This window comes from Triturus cristatus, chromosome 4_1, assembly GCF_964204655.1.
Source record: "Triturus cristatus chromosome 4_1, aTriCri1.1, whole genome shotgun sequence".
NCBI lineage: Eukaryota > Metazoa > Chordata > Amphibia > Caudata > Salamandridae > Triturus > Triturus cristatus.
In genome coordinates, this window is record NC_140585.1 from 1,348,506,792 (window position 1) to 1,348,525,702 (window position 18,911).

At 50.7% G+C, this 18,911-nt stretch overlaps 1 protein-coding gene across 2 annotated transcripts in view; it reads left to right on the forward strand.

Moving 5' to 3' along the window:
• LOC146856657 (lactoperoxidase-like) overlaps positions 1-18,464 on the forward strand; it is a 1,363,087-nt gene extending 1,344,623 nt beyond the window's left edge. For both annotated transcript variants that reach the window (XM_085654837.1, XM_085654836.1), the window contains exon 15: positions 17,918-18,464. In XM_085654837.1, coding sequence (XP_085510963.1) covers positions 17,918-17,949 — 32 coding nt within the window. In that variant the 3' untranslated portion in view covers positions 17,950-18,464. The remainder of the gene's footprint in view (positions 1-17,917) is intronic.
• The last annotated feature ends 447 nt before the right edge of the window (positions 18,465-18,911 follow it).

Below are 18,911 nucleotides of genomic sequence, written 5' to 3' on the forward strand. Positions count from 1 at the left end.
CGTTCGCCGTCGATGAAGAGGAGGCGTTCGTCGTCGAGGCGTTCGCCGTCGAGGAGGCGTTCGTCGTTGAAGCGTTCGCAGTTGAGGAGGCGTTCGCCGTTGAGGAGGCGTTCGCCGTCGAGGAGGCGTTCGCCGTCGAGGAGGCGTTCGTCGACATCGAGGCAGCGCAGGAGGAGTCCTGACGCCGGGAGTCACTCGGGGTCGCAAGGGAAGAGGACGGAGTCACCGGGCTCAGTGTACTCAGTGGTGTATACGCCTCCTCCTCCTCCTCCTCCTCCTCCTCCTCCACCTTCTCCTCCTCCTCCCATCCCGCCTCACACACCGTCGGGCCCACCTGCGGCCCCGCCACGGTCGGTGTCGTTGTCGAGGTATCCGACGCCGCCGAAGAGGACTCCGAGGCTGCGGCACCAGGTTACGCCACCGTCGCCTACGCCTGTACGAAGACAGACAGATCGCGCTCCGGATGGAGAGGAAGGTCACGGAGCCGTGGACTGTCGTCGTCGACATCTGGGCGACGCCGCAGGAGGCGCAGAGCCAGATCCCGCACCCGATCGTCTATCAGGGACTACTCTCCGACGCTGTCGGACTTACCAGTGGCGGGTGTATCGCCGGTCGATGATGTAGTCTCCTTCCAGGAGGTGCTACTGAGGGGTGCAGCCAAGCTAGGGATCACGGTGACGGTGCCAACACATACAACGTTCGTGATCTTCGAGACGCTGCACAAGAAGCACCTGTCTCGCCCCCTGCTGCCTCTAGTACCGGGATTGGTGGAGCCCGCTAGGGAGTTGTTCCTCACTCCGGCGGTGACGAAACCAGCCCCCTCAAGGCTCCTGAGGAAGTATCGGGCGCCGGACTCGGACCCGACCTTTCTGAGGATGGACCCGAAACCGGACTCGGTCATTGTGATGGCGGCTAGGAAGCAGCATGCCACCACTCTTTCCTCGACAGTGCCGCCTGATAAGGATAGCCGTTGGCTGTACTCGGCGGGCAGAAAGGTCTGTGGGACGGCTTCTACCACCATGAAGGCGGCGAGTGCCGGGGCGCTGTTGGGGCGCTACGACCGTGCCCTATGGGAGTCTCTCCAGCAGTACGCGGAGCTGCTGCCTCGCGACAAGAAGGAGGACTTTCTGGAGACTTTGCGTGAGGGGATGCTGGTGTCGAATCAGATCATCAGCGCGGCGGCGGATGTGTCTCTGTTGGCGGCACATGGATATTGTCATGGCATCAACCAACGGCGTCACGCTTGGCTCCACCTTACCTCACTCAAACCGGAGGCACAACATAGAGTGGCCACCTACCCTTCTCGGGGGAAACCCTGTTCGGCCAGCATGCGGACGACGAAAAGGCCCGCATGAAGACGGAGGCAGAGAGCCTGACGGCTGTCGGGTTAGAGAGGCCTGAGAACAAAAAGCGCCCGTTCCAGAGACGGTTCGGGGTGGCAGGCAGAGGGCGTGGGCAGGCCCCGGGACAGCAGCAACAACAGCAGCAGCAGTTCCGGAAACCCTTCCAGAAGCGCCAGAAGGGTAGAGGAGGCCAGCAGTCCGCTACAGCGACCAAGGGCCCGGCTGGGTCTCGGCCCTGAGCGGTTACTTCCCCTTCAACCGTTACTCCAGTGGGGGGAAGCATTCAATTTTTTCTAGCAGAGTGGAGAAAAATTACTCAGGACAAGTGGGTGCTGAATATTGTTTGCAATGGATACAGTCTTCGGTTCATCAGCCCGCCTTCAGTGATCCGCCGGTAAGCTCACGGTATCAACTGCGAGAGCTCCAGGCGGAGGCAGACATCCTGTTGCGGAAAAAGGCGGTGGAAGACGTACCTCTGTCTCAAAGGGGAAGAGGTCTGTACTCTCGGTTCTTCCTGGTTCGCAAGAAGGACAAGAACGAGTTCAGGCCCATTCTGGATTTGCGGCAAGCAAACAAATGGATTCGCAGAGAGAAATTTCGCATGCTGTTGTTGCACCAGATTTACCCTCAGCTGCAACGAGGGGACTGGCTCTGCGCCATAGACCTGCAGGATGCGTACTTCCATGTGCCCATTGCACAGAAACACAGGAAGTTCCTGCGATTCCAAGTCGGCGCCAATCATTATCAATACACAGTACTGCCATTCGGGCTAAAGTCTGCGCCCACGACCTTCTCGGAGTGCATGGCAGTGGTAGCTGCACACCTGCGGAGGAACAAGGTGTTTGTCTACCCGTACCTGGACGATTGGTTGATCAAGGCCTCCTCCTTCTCGGAAGCACAAGCGCACTTCCAGAAGACGTGCGTTCTCTTGCGCAAGCTGGGGTTGCACGTCAACATGTTCAAGTCTGTCCCGACTCCGGTCCAGTGCATACAGTACTTGGGGCCCTCCATCAATACGCTGTCAGCAAGCGTGTCTCCTTCGGAGGAGAGACGGTTATCACTCCTTCGGAAGGCTCAGGCTCTTATGACCTCTCCATCTACAACAGTAAGGGAGGTGTCTTCACTGCTGGGATCGATGGCCTCATGTATCTTCCTCACGGCTGCACATGAGACCACTGCAGGAGTGCTTGGAGGTTCAGTGGAATCAGAGGACAGGTTCTTGGGACGACAAGATACGGCTGTCTCTGCATGCTCTTCAGTCGCTGAAGTGGTGGTGTTCGGCGGACAATCTCCTCAGGGGGGTTCCCTTCCACAAGGACATTCCCACGCAGAGTATCGTGACGGATGCGTCTCTCCACGGCTGGGGAGCGCATTCCGGAGACTTACAGATACAAGGAAAGTGGTCCCAGTTGGAGTCGACGTACCACATCAATTTCCTGGAACTCAGAGCCGTTTACTTGGCATTGAAGGCCTTCCATCCGTCCTTCCAGACCAACTCGCTGCTTGTGCAGACGGACAATACAACCACAATGTATTACCTCAACAAGCAGGTGGCGTCGAGATCACGCACGCTGTCGCAGGAGGCGCAGTCGATCTGGCACTGGCTTCTGGCCCGAGGACTGACGATTACAGCCACACATCTGCCAGGTGTGCAGAATGTTCAGGCGGACGCACTGAGCAGACTGATTCAGGAAAACCACGAATGGGTCATAAATGACGAGGTACTAAGGGACGTCTTCGCAAGGTGGGGGACTCCAGACGTAGATCTGTTCGCCACAGCCGAAAACAGCAAATGCCGAGACTTCGCATCCAGGTACTACCAGCGGGGGACGCTGGGGAATGCGCTATGGATCGACTGGTCGAACAGCTTTCTGTACGCTTTTCCACCCATTCCCCTGATTCCGGCGGTGCTCATCAAGCTGTCCCGGTCCGGGGCGAGGATGATCCTGATTGCCCCAGAATGGCCCAGACAGTGGTGGTTCACGGACCTGCTTCACCGGTCTCTCACATACGGCTGCCGTGCAGGCCGGACCTTCTCACGAAGTTCGGGGGGCAGTTGGTGCTCCCCAACCTCTCGTCTTTGAGTTTGGCGGCATGGCTCCTGAGATAGTGCAATATGGCCATTTGAATCTACCAGCAGATTGTATGGATATACTGAAGGAGGCTAAGCAACCTTCCAGTAGAACGTCCTATGCTTACAAGTGGAAGAGGTTCTGCATCTGGTGCAAGTCCAAGCAGTTTGACCCGACGACATGTAAGGAAGATGTCATCCTTCCGTACCTTTTGCATTTGGCGCAGTCTGGCCTTAATTTCCATTCCATTAAGGTCCGTCTCGCTGCTTTGACTGCTTACAGGAAATGCCCTTCACAGACTTCCTTCTTTCAGATCCCTGTGATCAAGGATTTTTTGGAAGGCTTGAAGAAAGTGTTCCCTCCTGTCAGACTTCCCTCGCCTTCATGGGAATTGAATGTGGTGCTGTCCAGATTGATGAAGGAGCCTTTTGAACCTATTCACAAGGCTTCGTTGCAGCACCTGTCTTGGAAGGTGGCGTTCCTAGTGGCCATTACGTCGGCCCGCAGGGTGAGTGAACTTCAGGCGTTGTGTTGCCAAGAACCTTATACGGTATTTCATGCTGCCAAGGTTGTTATGCGTACTCACCCTAAGTTTCTTCCTAAGGTTATATCTGATTTTCATGTCAACCAGACCATAACTTTACCTACGTTTTTTCAGAATCCCTCTTCTCCAGCGGAAAGGTCTCTACATTCCCTGGACGTTACGAGGGTGTTGAAGTTTTATCTTGATAAGACCAAAGATATTCGTAGGTCAGACCAGTTGTTTATCAATTATGGATCAGTCAGGACCGGTCTTGCTACCTCCAAACAGTCCATCTCTCGGTGGATTGTGTCCTGTATACAATTGTGTTACCAAAAGGCTAATAAGACCTTAGGGGCTAAACCTAAGGCTCATTCCACCAGGGGCAAAGCTGCCACGACTGCTTTGCTGCGTAATGTTCCGATTGCAGAAATCTGCAAGGCGGCCACTTGGAGGTCGGTCCATACCTTTGCTGCGCATTACTGTCTGGACGCGGATGCCAGGGCAGATGCTCAGGTTGGGCAGGCTTCGCTGCGAAATTTGTTCGCACAATAGTGGTATTATTTTGTAGTCTTCTCCACCGCCGTTTTGGTGTGGGGATGGGCTTGCCATTCTATTCACTAGATTGTGACTATACACAGAGATCCCCTACTACAGAAGGAGTAGTTTCTTTTCTGTAACTCCAGTTCTGTAGTGGGGGTATCTCTGTTATAGTCATAAGTGCCCGCCTTCCTCCCCGGTGGAGAGAGAAATGTTAATATAAGGAATGCTACAGGTCTGGCGTGCTACGCTTTCAAAAAGAACTGAAAGTAAAGGGGACCTGCTGTGCATTCTGGGATACTGGAAAAGTTCTGGAAAGTTTTCTTGAAGGCACAGTATCCTGTTCTGAGCCACATAATGGCAGCCTATGGGGCTTGTCTGTCCATTCCTCCCTCTCTATCATTCCAGAGGCTTTTGCTGGTAGAGGCAGGTTTTTCACTGTGGAAAAAGCTGGGCAGGCAGTGCTGTTGGTGGATGTTGGTGGAATTTTCTAGTTGAAGTACTGGACAGTGTAGCCTGTGGATATAGGCTGCATTATCTGTCTTTGAAATTCTCTCTTAAGTGTAGATGCAGGTCTGCATGGCTTGACAATTTAGGAGATTATTTTTATTGCTCCGGGGTCCACGCACATGGGCGGGACTATTCACTAGATTATGACTATAACAGAGATACCCCCACTACAGAACTGGAGTTACAGAAAAGAAACTACTCCTACCCACCTCAACCTGCCACTGCCAAACCCTGAAGGGTGCTGCTACATTCTGCACTGTCAGAAGCATTTTCCACACCTCAACCTGCCACTGCCAGACTCTGTGGTGCTGCTAGTCTTGGCAGTGCCACTGCCAGACTCTATGATGCTGCTAATCTTGGCAGTGCCTGGCCCAGAAGAAGAAGTATGTGCACCTTAACCAGTCAGAACAAATTTGCCCACCTCAACCTGCCACTGCCAAACCCTGAAGGATGCTGCTACATTCTGCACTGCCTGGAGCATTACCCACACCTCACCCTGCCACTGCCAGTCCCTGAAGGATGCTGCTATTTTTGACAGTGCCACTGCCAGACCCTGAAGGATGCTGCTAATCTTGGCAGTACAACTGCCAGACTATGGGATGCTACTAATCGTGGCAGTTCATGGCCCAGAAGAAGACGTTTGTGTACCTTAACCAGTCAGAACAATTTTGCCCACCTCAACCTGTCACTGCCAGACTCTGGAGGATGCTGCTACATTCTGCACTGCCTGAAGCATTTTCCACACCTCAACCTGCCACTGCCAGACTCTGTGATGCTGCTATTCTTGGCAGTGCCACTGCCAGACTCTGAGATGCTGCTAGCCTTCACCATGCCTGTTGGAGGGAGGACCACCGGGGAGTCGGAGGGACTACTCCGGGCACCTTCCTACCGCCAAGTTATAGCCGAGCACCGCTGAGAAGCCTCCGAGGAGAGGTCCTTCTCCTATAATCGTACTAGGCCCAGTAACACCACCACACGGGACTCCGTATCAGTTGCTTATCTTGGTTCTTTATATAAAAAGGAGTACGTTTCAATATTTACAATGGGATCGAGTGATCCGGTAAGAGTCTCAATGTTCTTGGAGGGATAGGGTAGCGGGACAGTCTTGGTACCAGTCAGGTACGGGAAGGCTCTGCGCCAGACCTTGGGTGCTGGTCTCAGAGCGGCTCGGACATGGAGAGCCGCGACGGCGTCTGCAGGGCTCAGGTGGTAGTTCCGCTTGAATCGAGCCGCGACACAGTCAGCAGGGCTCCGGTGGTAGGTCCGCTTCGGTCGAGCCGCGACGAGGTCAGCTGGGCTCTGATGGTCTGTTGCAACAAGGTCGGGCCGCGACGGCATCAGCAGGGCCCCAAAGGTTCGTGAAGGTCTTGTAAGCACGATGGAGCCGCGACGTCGTCAGCAGGGCTCAGTAGGTAGGTTCGGGAAGAGTCTTTCTCCTTAGGGTCAGCCGCGATCCGATCAGCAGGGCTCTTGACTCCGGGATACAACTGTCATCTTGTTGTCGGGTCGCCCCAGATATAGGTCTTGAGCCCTTTGATGTCCGGACCCTTGCGCCCAGGAGGGCGGAGAGGCCGGGTAGGGCGCGGCCAGACGCCCAGCAGGAGAGGCGCAAGGCACCAGAGAGCTGTGGGGCGATCGCACCTAGGTGTGAAAGGACGGTTGGGGGTCCCATCGATACTGCCCTCCGCTGGGAGTGGGAAGGGCTCACGTGGTATCCCCCGGGCCAGGGGTTGGCGCCTCGATGTCGGGCCTCGCTGGGACCGAGGCCGGGTAGAGCAGGGTCACGGAGGTGGTCACGTGGAGTGACGTGTAATCCAAGATGGAGTAGCCCCGAGGTGCATGGGACCTCGTGCGGCGGAGCGAGGGGGAACAGGACCACGCCACGAGGCCGGCTCCAACAATGCCACTGCCAGACTATGGGCTGCTGCTAATCTTGGCAGAGCCTGGCCCAGAAGAAGAAGTTTGTGCACCTTAACCAGTCAGAACAATGTTACCCACCTCAACCTGCCACTGCCAAACCCTGAAGGGTGCTGCTACATTCTGCACTGTCAGAAGCATTTTCCACACCTCAACCTGCCACTGCCAGACCCTGAAGGATGCTTTTAATCTTGGCAGAACCACAGACTGAGATGCTGCTAGCCTTCACCATGCCACTGCCAGACTATGGGCTGTTGCTTATCTTGCCAGTGCCTGGCCCAGAAGAACTCTTTGGCACAATTGAACTTTCCACTGTCTGAACAAGGATCCACCATACTGTTGCCTGGCAGAAAACAGGAGATGGCGCTTGTGTGAGTCTGCAGAATGCACTTGCACTTTATCAGGTATCAGCTCTATTGAAGAGCTCTTTGGGTTGTGTTTTTTGCAGTGTCTAGCGCAGAGCAGAAGAAAGCTGTCTTTTTGTTCTTAATGTGCTTTTTGTAATTCCTGCAGGCTGCTTGGAGTTGATCACGATGGAGGGCAGTGGGATTGTTTCTCCAGATTCTTTCTGAGGCTCTTAGATGTCTTCTTTCTGCATTGATATCAGTGGTGAACCATGATCTGGATGGAATGTTCCTGGATTTTTTTAGTTCCAGAGGGGCAAAGTGATCCAGGGTAAGCGTCATATTGGAGTTGTAGAGAGAGGTGAGTTCGGTAGTTGAGAGGTGATCAGTGCTGTTGGGGTGGAGCGAGCTTATTCTTTCTTCTAGGTCAGCTCGAGGGATCTGAGCTGTGTTCCTGACCCCTTTGGGGGGGTCCTGCTTGGGGTGTTGAGTTAGGACCGCTTGGTTGTTGATGTAGAAAAGAATGATGTGATGGTCGGACCAGTCTACGGGAAGGATGTGGTCGATGGTGATTGCGTTGGTTTCGGCAATAATTGCGTTGAGGGTTGCTCCTCTATGGTGTGTTTCTTCTGAGCACTGTTGGGTCAGATTATTTTCTAGCAGGAGGTTGTTTAGGGTGTGTATAAGCGGGTTTTTTGTTTCATTCCATCTTAGATTGAGGTTGCCAAGAATTATTTTGTTTGAGTTACCGAGTGCGCACTGGGCAATCAAGTCAGAAAGATGTTATCTGAATTCGGAAGAGTTGCCTGTGGGGTGATACAGGAGATGGCAGAGTGATGGCCTGTTATCGCATGTCTTGATGTTGACTGAGAGACACTCAAAGGAGCTATACAGGCAGGAGGCAATTTCTGTGAAGGAGATGTTATTCTTGTGCATAATTGCTATGCCCCCTCCTCTTTGCCCTTGCCTGTCTTCGTTGATCATTGTGAATCCCGGAGGCACCAGCATGTCCATGCTGGGGTAGGAGAGATTGTTGAGCCAGGTCTCCGTGATGAATGCTATGTCTATATCATGGGAGAGGATGGCTTCTTCTAGTTCGGTTGCGTGTTTAGAGGCAGATCTGCAGTTTAGGAGCATGCAGTTAATGGGGGAGCCCTTCTTTGCTCATGTTCTTAGAAGATAGTAGATGGGGCTTTAGGTAGAGAGGTTAGGTGAGCTGGGAATCTAGGGTCTCTTGTTGGGGGGGTGTTCTCTTTCGACTCCCGTAATTATTTGGATCCTAGATTTCAGGGAGGAATTAGAAGGGGGTCATAGATTGAGGCTAGGTATGCCGCTTCCCGAGAGGAAAGTGCGGTTTTTGCTCTTCTGGGTCTTTCGGAGCGATTCTCAGCACCTATTCTGTTGGTCGAGGGCCGGGACCTGGGGGGAACAGGGGGCCCGCTGAAGGGCGGTACCTTGGCATGCCAGGGTTGGATGAGAGTTGGCGGAGCGGTGGGGGGGCTGAGTGGGCTTTCGGATCGTGACCAGGTTGGATAGAGTTTCGTTCAGGCCTCGGATCAGGATTTCAAGCTGAGTTTCCAGGAGGTTGAGGCGTTGCGTCATGTTATCCAAGGTGGGAGGGATGGTGTCTGGGGCAGCATTGCCCGAGGGGGAGGGGAGTGGGTCCCAGTCATGGTGGTTATTGGGGAAGCTGCCTGGTTTGACTCTGGGAGGGATCATGGTCAGGAGGAGTACTGGCTCATGACGAGGGTCACGCCTCGTGTGGCCTGAGGGCGTGGTGGGGCTGTAGGGAGGCTGAGCTTGGGGGTAATGCTCGTTCCTGGATGGCAGGTTGGGATGAAAGAGGGGGCAAGGGTGGGAGGGTCGTCTGCCAGGGGGGATGGGATCGTTATTCCGAGGGCCAGAGTTGCAGTAGGTGACTCGAGAGGGGGATCTCGAAGAGGAGAGGGGTCTGGCGCCTCCCCTGTCATGGAAGGCTCACTGGGGGAGGGGAGGAGTCAGGCCGGGTCGCATAGTGTGCAAGGGTGCCTTTTGTAGCGAGAGGAAGAGGGAGTCGAAAACCTCAAGGTTATCGTTATTAGCTTGTATCAGGACTGTGCCATTCGCGTAGAGGGTTATGTAGATATTACCGCTCAGCGTCTGGTGGTTCGGGAGAGAGGTCGTCAATTTGTGGCTATGGGATGTGATGGTAGTTTTGGAGATGTGGAGATGTGTGTTAAGGATGATGATCCAATTGTCTGGTCTTTCCGTGTGGAAGATGAGGTCCTTTTTTATCTGCCCTCTAGAGGAGCAGTGGAAGGTGTCTACGAATAGTGTTTCGGGGTGCTGACTGATCAGTCTATGTTTGAAGTGTTTCTTCGCTTTACTAGAGAGGTTGGAGGGGAAAGTGATCGCGAATGAGTTCAGCCCGTGGGGTATCAGGTAGTTTGGTGTTCGAGGGTAGGTAGCCATTGGCTATATTTACTATAATATACTAATTTCATTACCTGGAATGATCGGGGCATGCGTACCTGCTCCTGCCACTATGCCTGTTATGCCTATCTCAGATGCCACTCCAAGCAAGTGGCTATTCTCCAGGAAACACACTTAACAGTGGCTGAAGCGAGCAAACCCCAGCATTGCTGGCGTGGCTGGGTCTATGCTACCAACTTATCCTCCTTCGCAAGAGGGGTGTAATTTTGGATTAGACCTGGGGTCCCCTTCTTCACTGCCGAAGTGGTAACAGGCTCTGATGGCTGCTATGTTCCTGTCAAGTGCCGGTTAGATGGCCGACTTATTCTTATTGGCAGCATATATACACCTAACATAGAGCAACCCCTATTACCCCCGGTGGTTGTTGGAAGCGCTCTCTCTCTGGAGTGGGATTCCATGACTACTGAGTAGGGACTTTAATGGTGTCCTTAGCACTGACCTTGACAGATCATTCCCTCCACTACCCAGCACCCCAGCCACCTCTAACGCACAGGCCTTACATGAATGGCTTCAGCACTGGCACATGAGAGACATTTGACGACAGCGAAACGCTCTTACGAAAGTGTACTCTTTCTTTTCCTCACCACAAGTTTAGTCTTGACCGATTTGTTAGCACGTCATCCCAACTGCCCTCTGTGACACACACTTACTACCTCGGCTGCACCCATTCTAACCATAACCCACAAAGCCTTCAGATCACATGGGACACTGGCCCACCTAATGTTCTAACATGGCACCTGCAGCTGGTGGCACTTGAGGATCCCCCCATTTTGTGGTTCACTACACATAGCCATCGAAGAATATTTCGAACATGATCCCGGGACAGCAACGTCTAGGCTGACTAAGTGCGGCACTGTTAAATTAGCAACCATGGGCCACTGCCTGGGGTAACTTGGAATGTAAACCGGCAGCTTGCCAAAGATATATTCTGCATAGAGGGTACACTCCTGCAGCAGAACAGAATCCGGGGGACTCTCATTGCCTGCTGGCAGCGCAGCGCGAACATGTTTCCCTTCTGGAACGTCTGCATTGCCTGAACTATGCGGCCAACTTGGGACGGACATATGCCACAGCATATAAATCCAGCACACTATTGGCGTGGCTAATACGGTTAGAGAAGCCCCGTTATCCTATCATGGTTGGTGCTAAGATCTGCTTCTGGTGACCTGCTATACACTCAGTGGGACATACATCTAGAACTAACTAACCACTACTCATTGCTGTACCAATCTAGGCTCACTGCTCTCCCTCAAGACATTGAAGCCTTCTTTTCCACTATTCCGCTGCTCTGCCTCGCACCGACCAAAAATATCCCTTCCTAAACCAGACAAAGACCCCACTGATCTGGTCTCATACCAGCCCCTGGCGCTGATTAAAACGGACTACAAGGTGCTCGCAAAGATAATGGCTATTCAGCTGGCACCTATGGTACCGATGCTGGCACACCCTGACCAGAATGGATTCATGCCATCTCGCAGTACGTCCTAAAACGCAGGACGCTTTTCCCGCTGCCTTTAAGTATGCGCCAGAATCATGGCCTCGAGAGGGCTGTCTGATGCTGGATTTGGCAAAGGCATTTGATTCTCTGGAATGGGCCTTTCTATTCTAAATCTAAGTGTGTTATGGCATTGGAGACCGCTATTTGCGGCTGGTCAATCTACTCTACACTTGCCCACTGGTCAGGGTCAAGTGTGGCCCTCTGGTATCGGAATCATTCCAGATTCACAGGGGCACTCACCAGCGCTGCACGCTCTCACTCTTGTGTTTCTCATTGGCCATAGAGCTGCTAGCGCTTGCCCTCCGGGCTGGGAGTGCAGAGCGGGGTATTCCGCTGGGCGATGGCCTGCACTCTTTTTATCTCTATATGGATGATCTACTCATTTACCTTAGAGACCTGCCCTCCATCCCAGACCAAATGCTTGATCGCTTCACTCATCCTTCTGGCCTTAAGGTCAACTGTACTAAATCTTACTTGTTTCTTTTTACCCGTTTGCTGCCGGAGACCCACCTCGTACTCAACCCAACCCAAGTGCCATGGCAGCCCTCTATATTCCACTATTTGGGTATTCGGGTGTACCATGCTGCTTAAGACTTATACAATGGCAATTTATGGAGGGCTTTTACCTCATTGAGAGTGCAGATGACGCATCTTTAAATGGTTGCTCTCCCCGCCTCCTTTATTACTTTGCCAATCTCGTCCTCTCTATTCCTGCCCCTTCTTTCACTCCCTGGAAAGAGCAATGAGGGAATTTATTAGGAATAATTCCTGCTGCCAGATTGCATTGTCGAAATTATTCCTGCCCATAGAGCAGGGAGGCCACGATGTGCCTCATTTTAAACACTATCTTGCATTGCAACTTCAATGGGTGGCCAAATGGATGTCAGGCCTACAGCTTGCGGATACGGCGATGGCTGCACTGGTTTCCAATCTGCTGGATGCCTTCCACATGTTTCATCCCTGCACACCTATGTCAATACCTAACTCTTTGTTGGGGGTGGCATACCATTGTTTCTCCCAAACTCTTTATTTAACACATGCAGTAACTTCTTACGCCACAACGATAACCCTGCTTGGCACACCTAGAAGGCACGCCATTACGTCGGCGGTGGAACCAACTGCATGGCATGTAGCGGGCATCCACACAATAGGAGACCTTTACCGCAATAATAGCCTCCTCACTTACGAGTCGCTGATGGAAGATGATGGCCTCCCACTGGGCCTCTTCCTCCTACACAATTCGCTAGTGACCACCATGGGAAGCAGATGGGGGGATGTGGCACTGGAGTTCCAGACACACCTTACTATGCAATACCTGCATGTAATGGGACCGGGCAGACACCTGATCGACTGGTTTGTGGACTTGGTGCTCTTTTATGCTGGGCCTCAGCTCACGCCCCTCTGGTGCAGGTGGGAGGGAGAACGTACTCATCCCTGCACCAACAAGTAATGGGAAACACTGCTGAAGGGGCTGCTCCATGTCCCCCTTAATGTCAGATTCCCCCTTATACAATACAATATTGTGCACAGGGCATATCTCACTCCAGCAAAAATAAAACCACTGTTTTCAACCGACAGATGCCGCCTGTTCCCCCTGTTATCTGGTAGCCACTGATCTCCTGCGCATTCTTAGGGGTGTCCGTAGCTGCAGCGTAACTGACGGGGAGTCACCACCCAACTGTCCACCTGCACAGGGCGCATGCAGCTGCACACCTATGAGGTGTGAATCCTAGATCTCTATTGCCAGATTAAGGAAAACAAGGTCACATCTCGCTTCCTTGACCTTGGATTAATAAGGGTGAAGCACCTCATCACTCTGCGATGAAAGGTGCAAGAGCCCCCAGTGGTTGCAGCTTGGACACAATCTCTCACGACTTGGGCTCAGGCAGAAAGTGTCACCTTGCACTGGGAAGACAGTTTAGGGCTACACACATACCCCATAGCGAACAACTGGGATGCTATTCTGGTTGATCTGCAAGCTGCCCTTCAGTCGGCCCCAGGCACTGGCACTAACTCACCTCCACAACAGACAGAAAATATTGTGCCCTAATTGGGTCATAGGCTGCTAGAACTGTTTGGGGTATGTAATGCCAGCCATATGCAAGGCTGACATCTGGTTACGGTGCCTCTAAGTGTGCATCGATTAATTGTTAAGTAAATGTCAAGCGGCTTTATTGAGGGGAGGGCTAAGACGGGCCGTGGAACTGTTGATGTTTTGCTTTGTGGCACATTGCCAGCTCAACATGGTCTTGCAAATCTGAGAATGTACCAAAAACCATGGGATTGCATTTGAACACCCACGCAATACCCATGGAATACCTTATCAGTGCAGAGTAACTAGACACAGTGATTTGTGCTGCGTTGCGTTATTCCAGATTTTTGGAGCTACTCAAAGCCATGGATAGTGGCTTTGAGTTGTTTAAAAATTCTGACTTTGGTGGGGGGGGGGATAATGTACCAGGGGGGGGGGGGTGCTATCATGCTAGAACTACTTTGCTCTTTATAAAGGCTGTGGACAGGACTATGCGGACTCTGTGCGACTTCGGGGGGGAGGGAGTTGTGGGGGTTCTGTATTATTTGGTATGCTTTTGTTATGTCATTCACAAAAGTCGATTTCTCCCGCGGTAATGTCTGGCTTGATTCTGCAGATGTCTCTGGTGTGCAGAGCCCTGCGATTGTATGCGCAATTTGACAAATAAAATATGTTTTCAAAAACAAATCTGACTTATAGGTTTGCGTCATGCATGTACCACATTGCATTGTGCAAGCATAATTTCTGACATTGCACGCACCTTTTTCCCTCCTGAGGCGGAAGCCGGGAGGTCTCCTGTCTTTTCTTGCATTTAAATTGTGTTTTTAACAGTTTTTGGTATTTCGCTACCTGTAATTTCACACCTTGATCCCATCAGGTGTGCTGAGACCCCCCAGCGCTTAGCAGCGCATAGAATTCACTCCTACCCCTCCCTGCAGCTCCGGTCCCGCTCTCGGCTGAGTATTGACGCCGAGAGCGCTGGGCGCCGGTTTTGGCGGCCATCTTGGGTCGGGCTGGGTTAGTGAGGCCATCGACAGCGCTATAAAAACAGACAGTGATGGCTCCGCGCAGCGGACGCGACCAGCGGACGCGCCGGACCTGCGCCGGACCTGCGCCGGAGTCGTGCCAGAGTCGTGCCAGAGTCGTGCCAGAGTCGTGCCAGAGTCGTGCCAGAGTCGCGCCCGTCTGCGCCCGTCTGCGCCCGTCTGCGCCCGTCCGGGCCCAGGGCTTAGGGACTCTGGCACACGCACCTGCTATACCTCAGCGGATCTCCTAGCACTGAAATCTGACAGGTATATCCTATCCCCTATCGTATGTGCCACTCTCAAGGAAAACCATATCTTGCACGTCTCTAGCTGTAAGAACCTAAGCCGCTCAACCCCCTTGAAGCTAGCTACCCTCAATACCAGGTCACTGCAGAAACACCACTTAGAAATTTTCACCCTTCTACAGGACGAGACTATCGATATCCTTACACTCACCGAAACCTGGCTGAGTGATGCCTCTTCCCCGGATATCATCGCCGCCCTTCCCAGTGGGTATGATATGGTCTGGCATAATCGACCAGAGGGGGCCCGAGGTGGGGGTGTAGCAACAATCTTCAAAAGGCAATATATGGTAACCAAGATCTTATCAGAGACCATAAATACCGTTGACCTATTGGGGATAAAAATTACCATGAACAATTCCTGTCTTATTATTCTAACAGTATATTGTCCACCCCAAAGTACCCCCATGTTCAATGATCTCTTTTTTCCTATTATATCAGACCTATGCACACGTTATAAAAATATCCTGGTAACTGGTGACTTCAATGTCCACTGGGATAAAAGTGTTCAAGATCCGTCAGTCCAGAAATTACAGACCATCATGACCGCCCTTGGATTGACACAACTTGTGGAAGTTCCAACCCACATAAAAGGCCATATCTTAGATCTTATTTGGTCTTCGACACCAAAAGCGGTCATCACAAGTATTTCACCTTGTTTCTGGTCGGATCACCATCTTATCTCATATGACTTACCGCAAAATATCTACCAGGCCAAACTACCGTTAAAAACAAAAAAAGTGCGCCAATGGAAAAAAGTGAATTCTGAGACCCTAGCCAAAACCCTGCCCAAATACATACAGAATTTTACAATCCCTTCTGATTGTACTGATTTAGACTCAAAGTACAATATGATAATTACCACCCTTAGGCAATCAATCGATGAGCTAGCTCCTGAAAAGACACAAAAAATAAAAGGTGTAGAGAAAGGAGCCCCCTGGTTCACCGAAGGTCTACGTGAACAAAAAAGAAAGCTTCGCTATCTCGAAAGATGCTGGAGGAAATCCAAAAAGGATACCGACAGGGAATCATATAGAACATCGTTTCAAGTATATAAAAAGCTTATTACATCAGCCAAGAAGGATTATTATGAGAGACGCATTAACAACGCTACTAACATTCAGAGAGAGACTTTCCAAATTTTGAAAGAGCTGACTAAGAAGGAGGAAAAGGCAGATATCCTGATTGACTGCGATACCTTTCAAGGATATTTCCTCGAAAAAGTAGCAACCATCTTGTCGGATATCAAGAAGGATAACCTAGTCCCTTACATCGAACAACTGCCTCTCTCAGACTCTTTAACCCCGATTTTTACCAGCTTCCCCGAAATTGACTCCACCACTCTGAGACAACTTGTAGCATCCATCAAATCTGGCTCACCCGCCGATCCCTGCCCGCCCGACATCCTTCGGCTAGCAATACCGATTCTAGAAGACCAGATTTTAGACCTTTTAAACACCTCACTAGCCACTGGATCATTACCATCTGCCTTCAAAGAGGCACGCGTCAGACCCCTGATAAAAAAGCCTGGAGCTGATCCAACTAGCCTGAAGAACTACAGGCCAATTTCCCAGCTTCCACTTCTGTCAAAGGTACTAGAACAGCACGTATTAAAATCCTTGTCATCTCTCCTGGAATCTCACCATCTTCTCCAGGAGCGGCAAGCTGGTTTTCGTGCCCACCATAGCACAGAACTAGTAATACTGTCGGTACTGGACGAGCTAAGATGCATGGCTGACAGTAAAAAGCCAGGCGCCCTGATATTATTAGATATTTCAGCGGCGTTTGATACTGTCAGCCATGCACTGCTCCTGGACAGACTGGCTGGGCTTGGGATAGGAGAGCAAGCCCTCAAATGGTTAACAGCCTTCTTAACAAGAAGGACGCAGAAGATCCAGTTGGCAGACCAGGTCTCAGGTGTGGGCATGTTAGCCTGTGGAGTCCCGCAGGGATCAGCGCTCTCTCCGCTCCTATTTAATCTTTATTTACAACCATTGATAGAGTCCCTGGCAAACATGGAGTGTAAAGTTTTTAACTATGCCGACGATACTCAGCTGTTGCTGAGTATCGATAATACACCATCGGCTCAATCAATGGTCCAAGACATACTACGATTTACAGTGAATTGGATGTCGTCCAATTTGCTGAAAATCAATCCAGACAAAACGAAAGTCCTTGTAATCTCAACTTTTACTTCCCCCTGGAACGATTTGTTTTGGCCACAAGAACTAGGACCTACTCCGAAACCATGCCCTAGTGTCAAAAGTCTTGGGATGAAAATCGATCAGGAACTCTCGATGGCCAACCAAGTATCCGTTGTAGTTGGTTCCTGTACCAATCTGATCAGGCAACTACGTAAACTCGCCCCCTTGCTCTCGAGGAATATGCTGCGAACCATTGTTTCAGCCACAATAGTGTCTAGAATAGACTATGGCAATGCGTTGTACCTCGGCCTTCCAAAGAACTCCATCAACCGTCTTCAGATCATCCTGAATGACGCAGCACATCTGATTTTTGGAATGCCGAGGAGAACTCATGCTTCCCCTCTGCTCCACAGGCTACATTGGTTGCCTGTGGTGCAGAGAGTTGAATTTAAAAGTATGTGTATCTGCCACAAAGCAATCCACGGACAGGCGCCAGCCTACATAAAAGAAAGGCTCGAAATACACGAACCTAAGCGCGCCCTGCGATCGTCCGGATCTTTTCTGCTATCCCGTCCACGTTTTAAGCTAACGACAAAAGGAGGCAGATCTTTTTCAGTTCAGGCTCCTACCATTTGGAATAAGCTACCGGAGGCACTTCGCAGAGAACCCAATCTTCTCCATTTTAGGAAGTCCTTAAAAACGTTACTCTTTAAAAATGCATTCCCGCTTCAATAGTCGGTTACTAGATCAGACACCTATATATTCTTAGTCCATCTTTGGTGCTGTACTTGGTCAGTAGCGCTTTGAGACCTGTCGGTGAGTTGGCGCGATACAAACCCAGTTACAATGCAACCCTAAAAAAAAAATGCCTCCAAATCTCTTAATACTGACTTAATTCCTTGATTCATAAATGGTAATTCAGCCTAGATTCTAACTGTGTCTAGATTTAGCCTAGATTCTTACTGTGGGTTAGAAGAACTGACAAGCAAGGCCGGCACACATGCGTCTCTTCCATTCACATTTTAATTGCTACGGCTCAGTGTGTTATCCTGCCAGGATGTGGTTGAGTTAGAAACAGAGTACCTTAGATTTTTTGAGGTCCTAGAGTGTACACCCTGCATGGTCTGTTACAATTGGCCATCTCTTTGAGACCCTAAGAAAGCTGGATACTTTATTAACACTGTCTTAACTTTTACAGTGATGGAAGAGCAGCAGCGTATTGACCTGTAAAGGCAGAATTTCCGACAAGCATGGAGATTTGGAAAAGAGCCTCTGCGGTGGACCTTTTCCGGCGGCACAGTCAACCAGACATACTCTCTGCTGGCAGGCGTCTTCGAATTATTGGTTGCATTGATTTTCTTGGAATTCCAACTATTGTAATTTAGCTGAATTTTTGTTAAAAGGTGTAAGCAGGTGAGCAAAGCAAGAACAATGACCACCCTAAATCAAACAAATGGATTACTAATATCATTGCTAATTTCATAGTCGACAACAAAGAGTAAGTGCAGTTTACTGTATTCAGACAGAATCATCAATTATTGATTGCTTTTCGGTCTGACACATAGCTCTATTTTCTTTAGCCCATCCTTCTATAGATGAAAATGGTGATAAGATTGGTTTCTCACTGGGCTTTCACTGGATCTATGCCATTCTTTATATCACTTTTGGCTATTGGTTTGTAAATGCTGAATGCATCATGTTGTTGCTTAAAATACAATAAAAATAAATAGAACACTTTTCATTCATATGACCTCTTGTTTTGGCCCAATAAGTATTACCTTCAAATTCAATGAAGCACATGCATGAGGTTATAACCATGAATTCATTTTTCATAATTAATGTAAATCAAAGTTAATCCTTTGAAAATGAACTTTTCAGTCTGTTTTCCTTTTCTTCTCATGAGTTAACCAGTCTCCCAAGCATTATATAGAATCCTGTTCATGTTAATCTCCTGTTATCATCTCCCTCTCTGCTCAGCCCAGTGTGAATGTGCTGTGTGCTACATGGAATGTTGGTGTGATGATGTGGATTGGAATGTTGGAGTGCCTGTGAGGTGAAGTGTGACAGTTGGGCCATGGGCTGATCAGCAGGGAGGCTGCTCCTGGTGGGGCTGCTACTCCAGTTCTCTTCTACCTGTAACTTATCGCAATAAATCCTCTAAAACTACATCGTGCCTGTTAGACTTCATTACT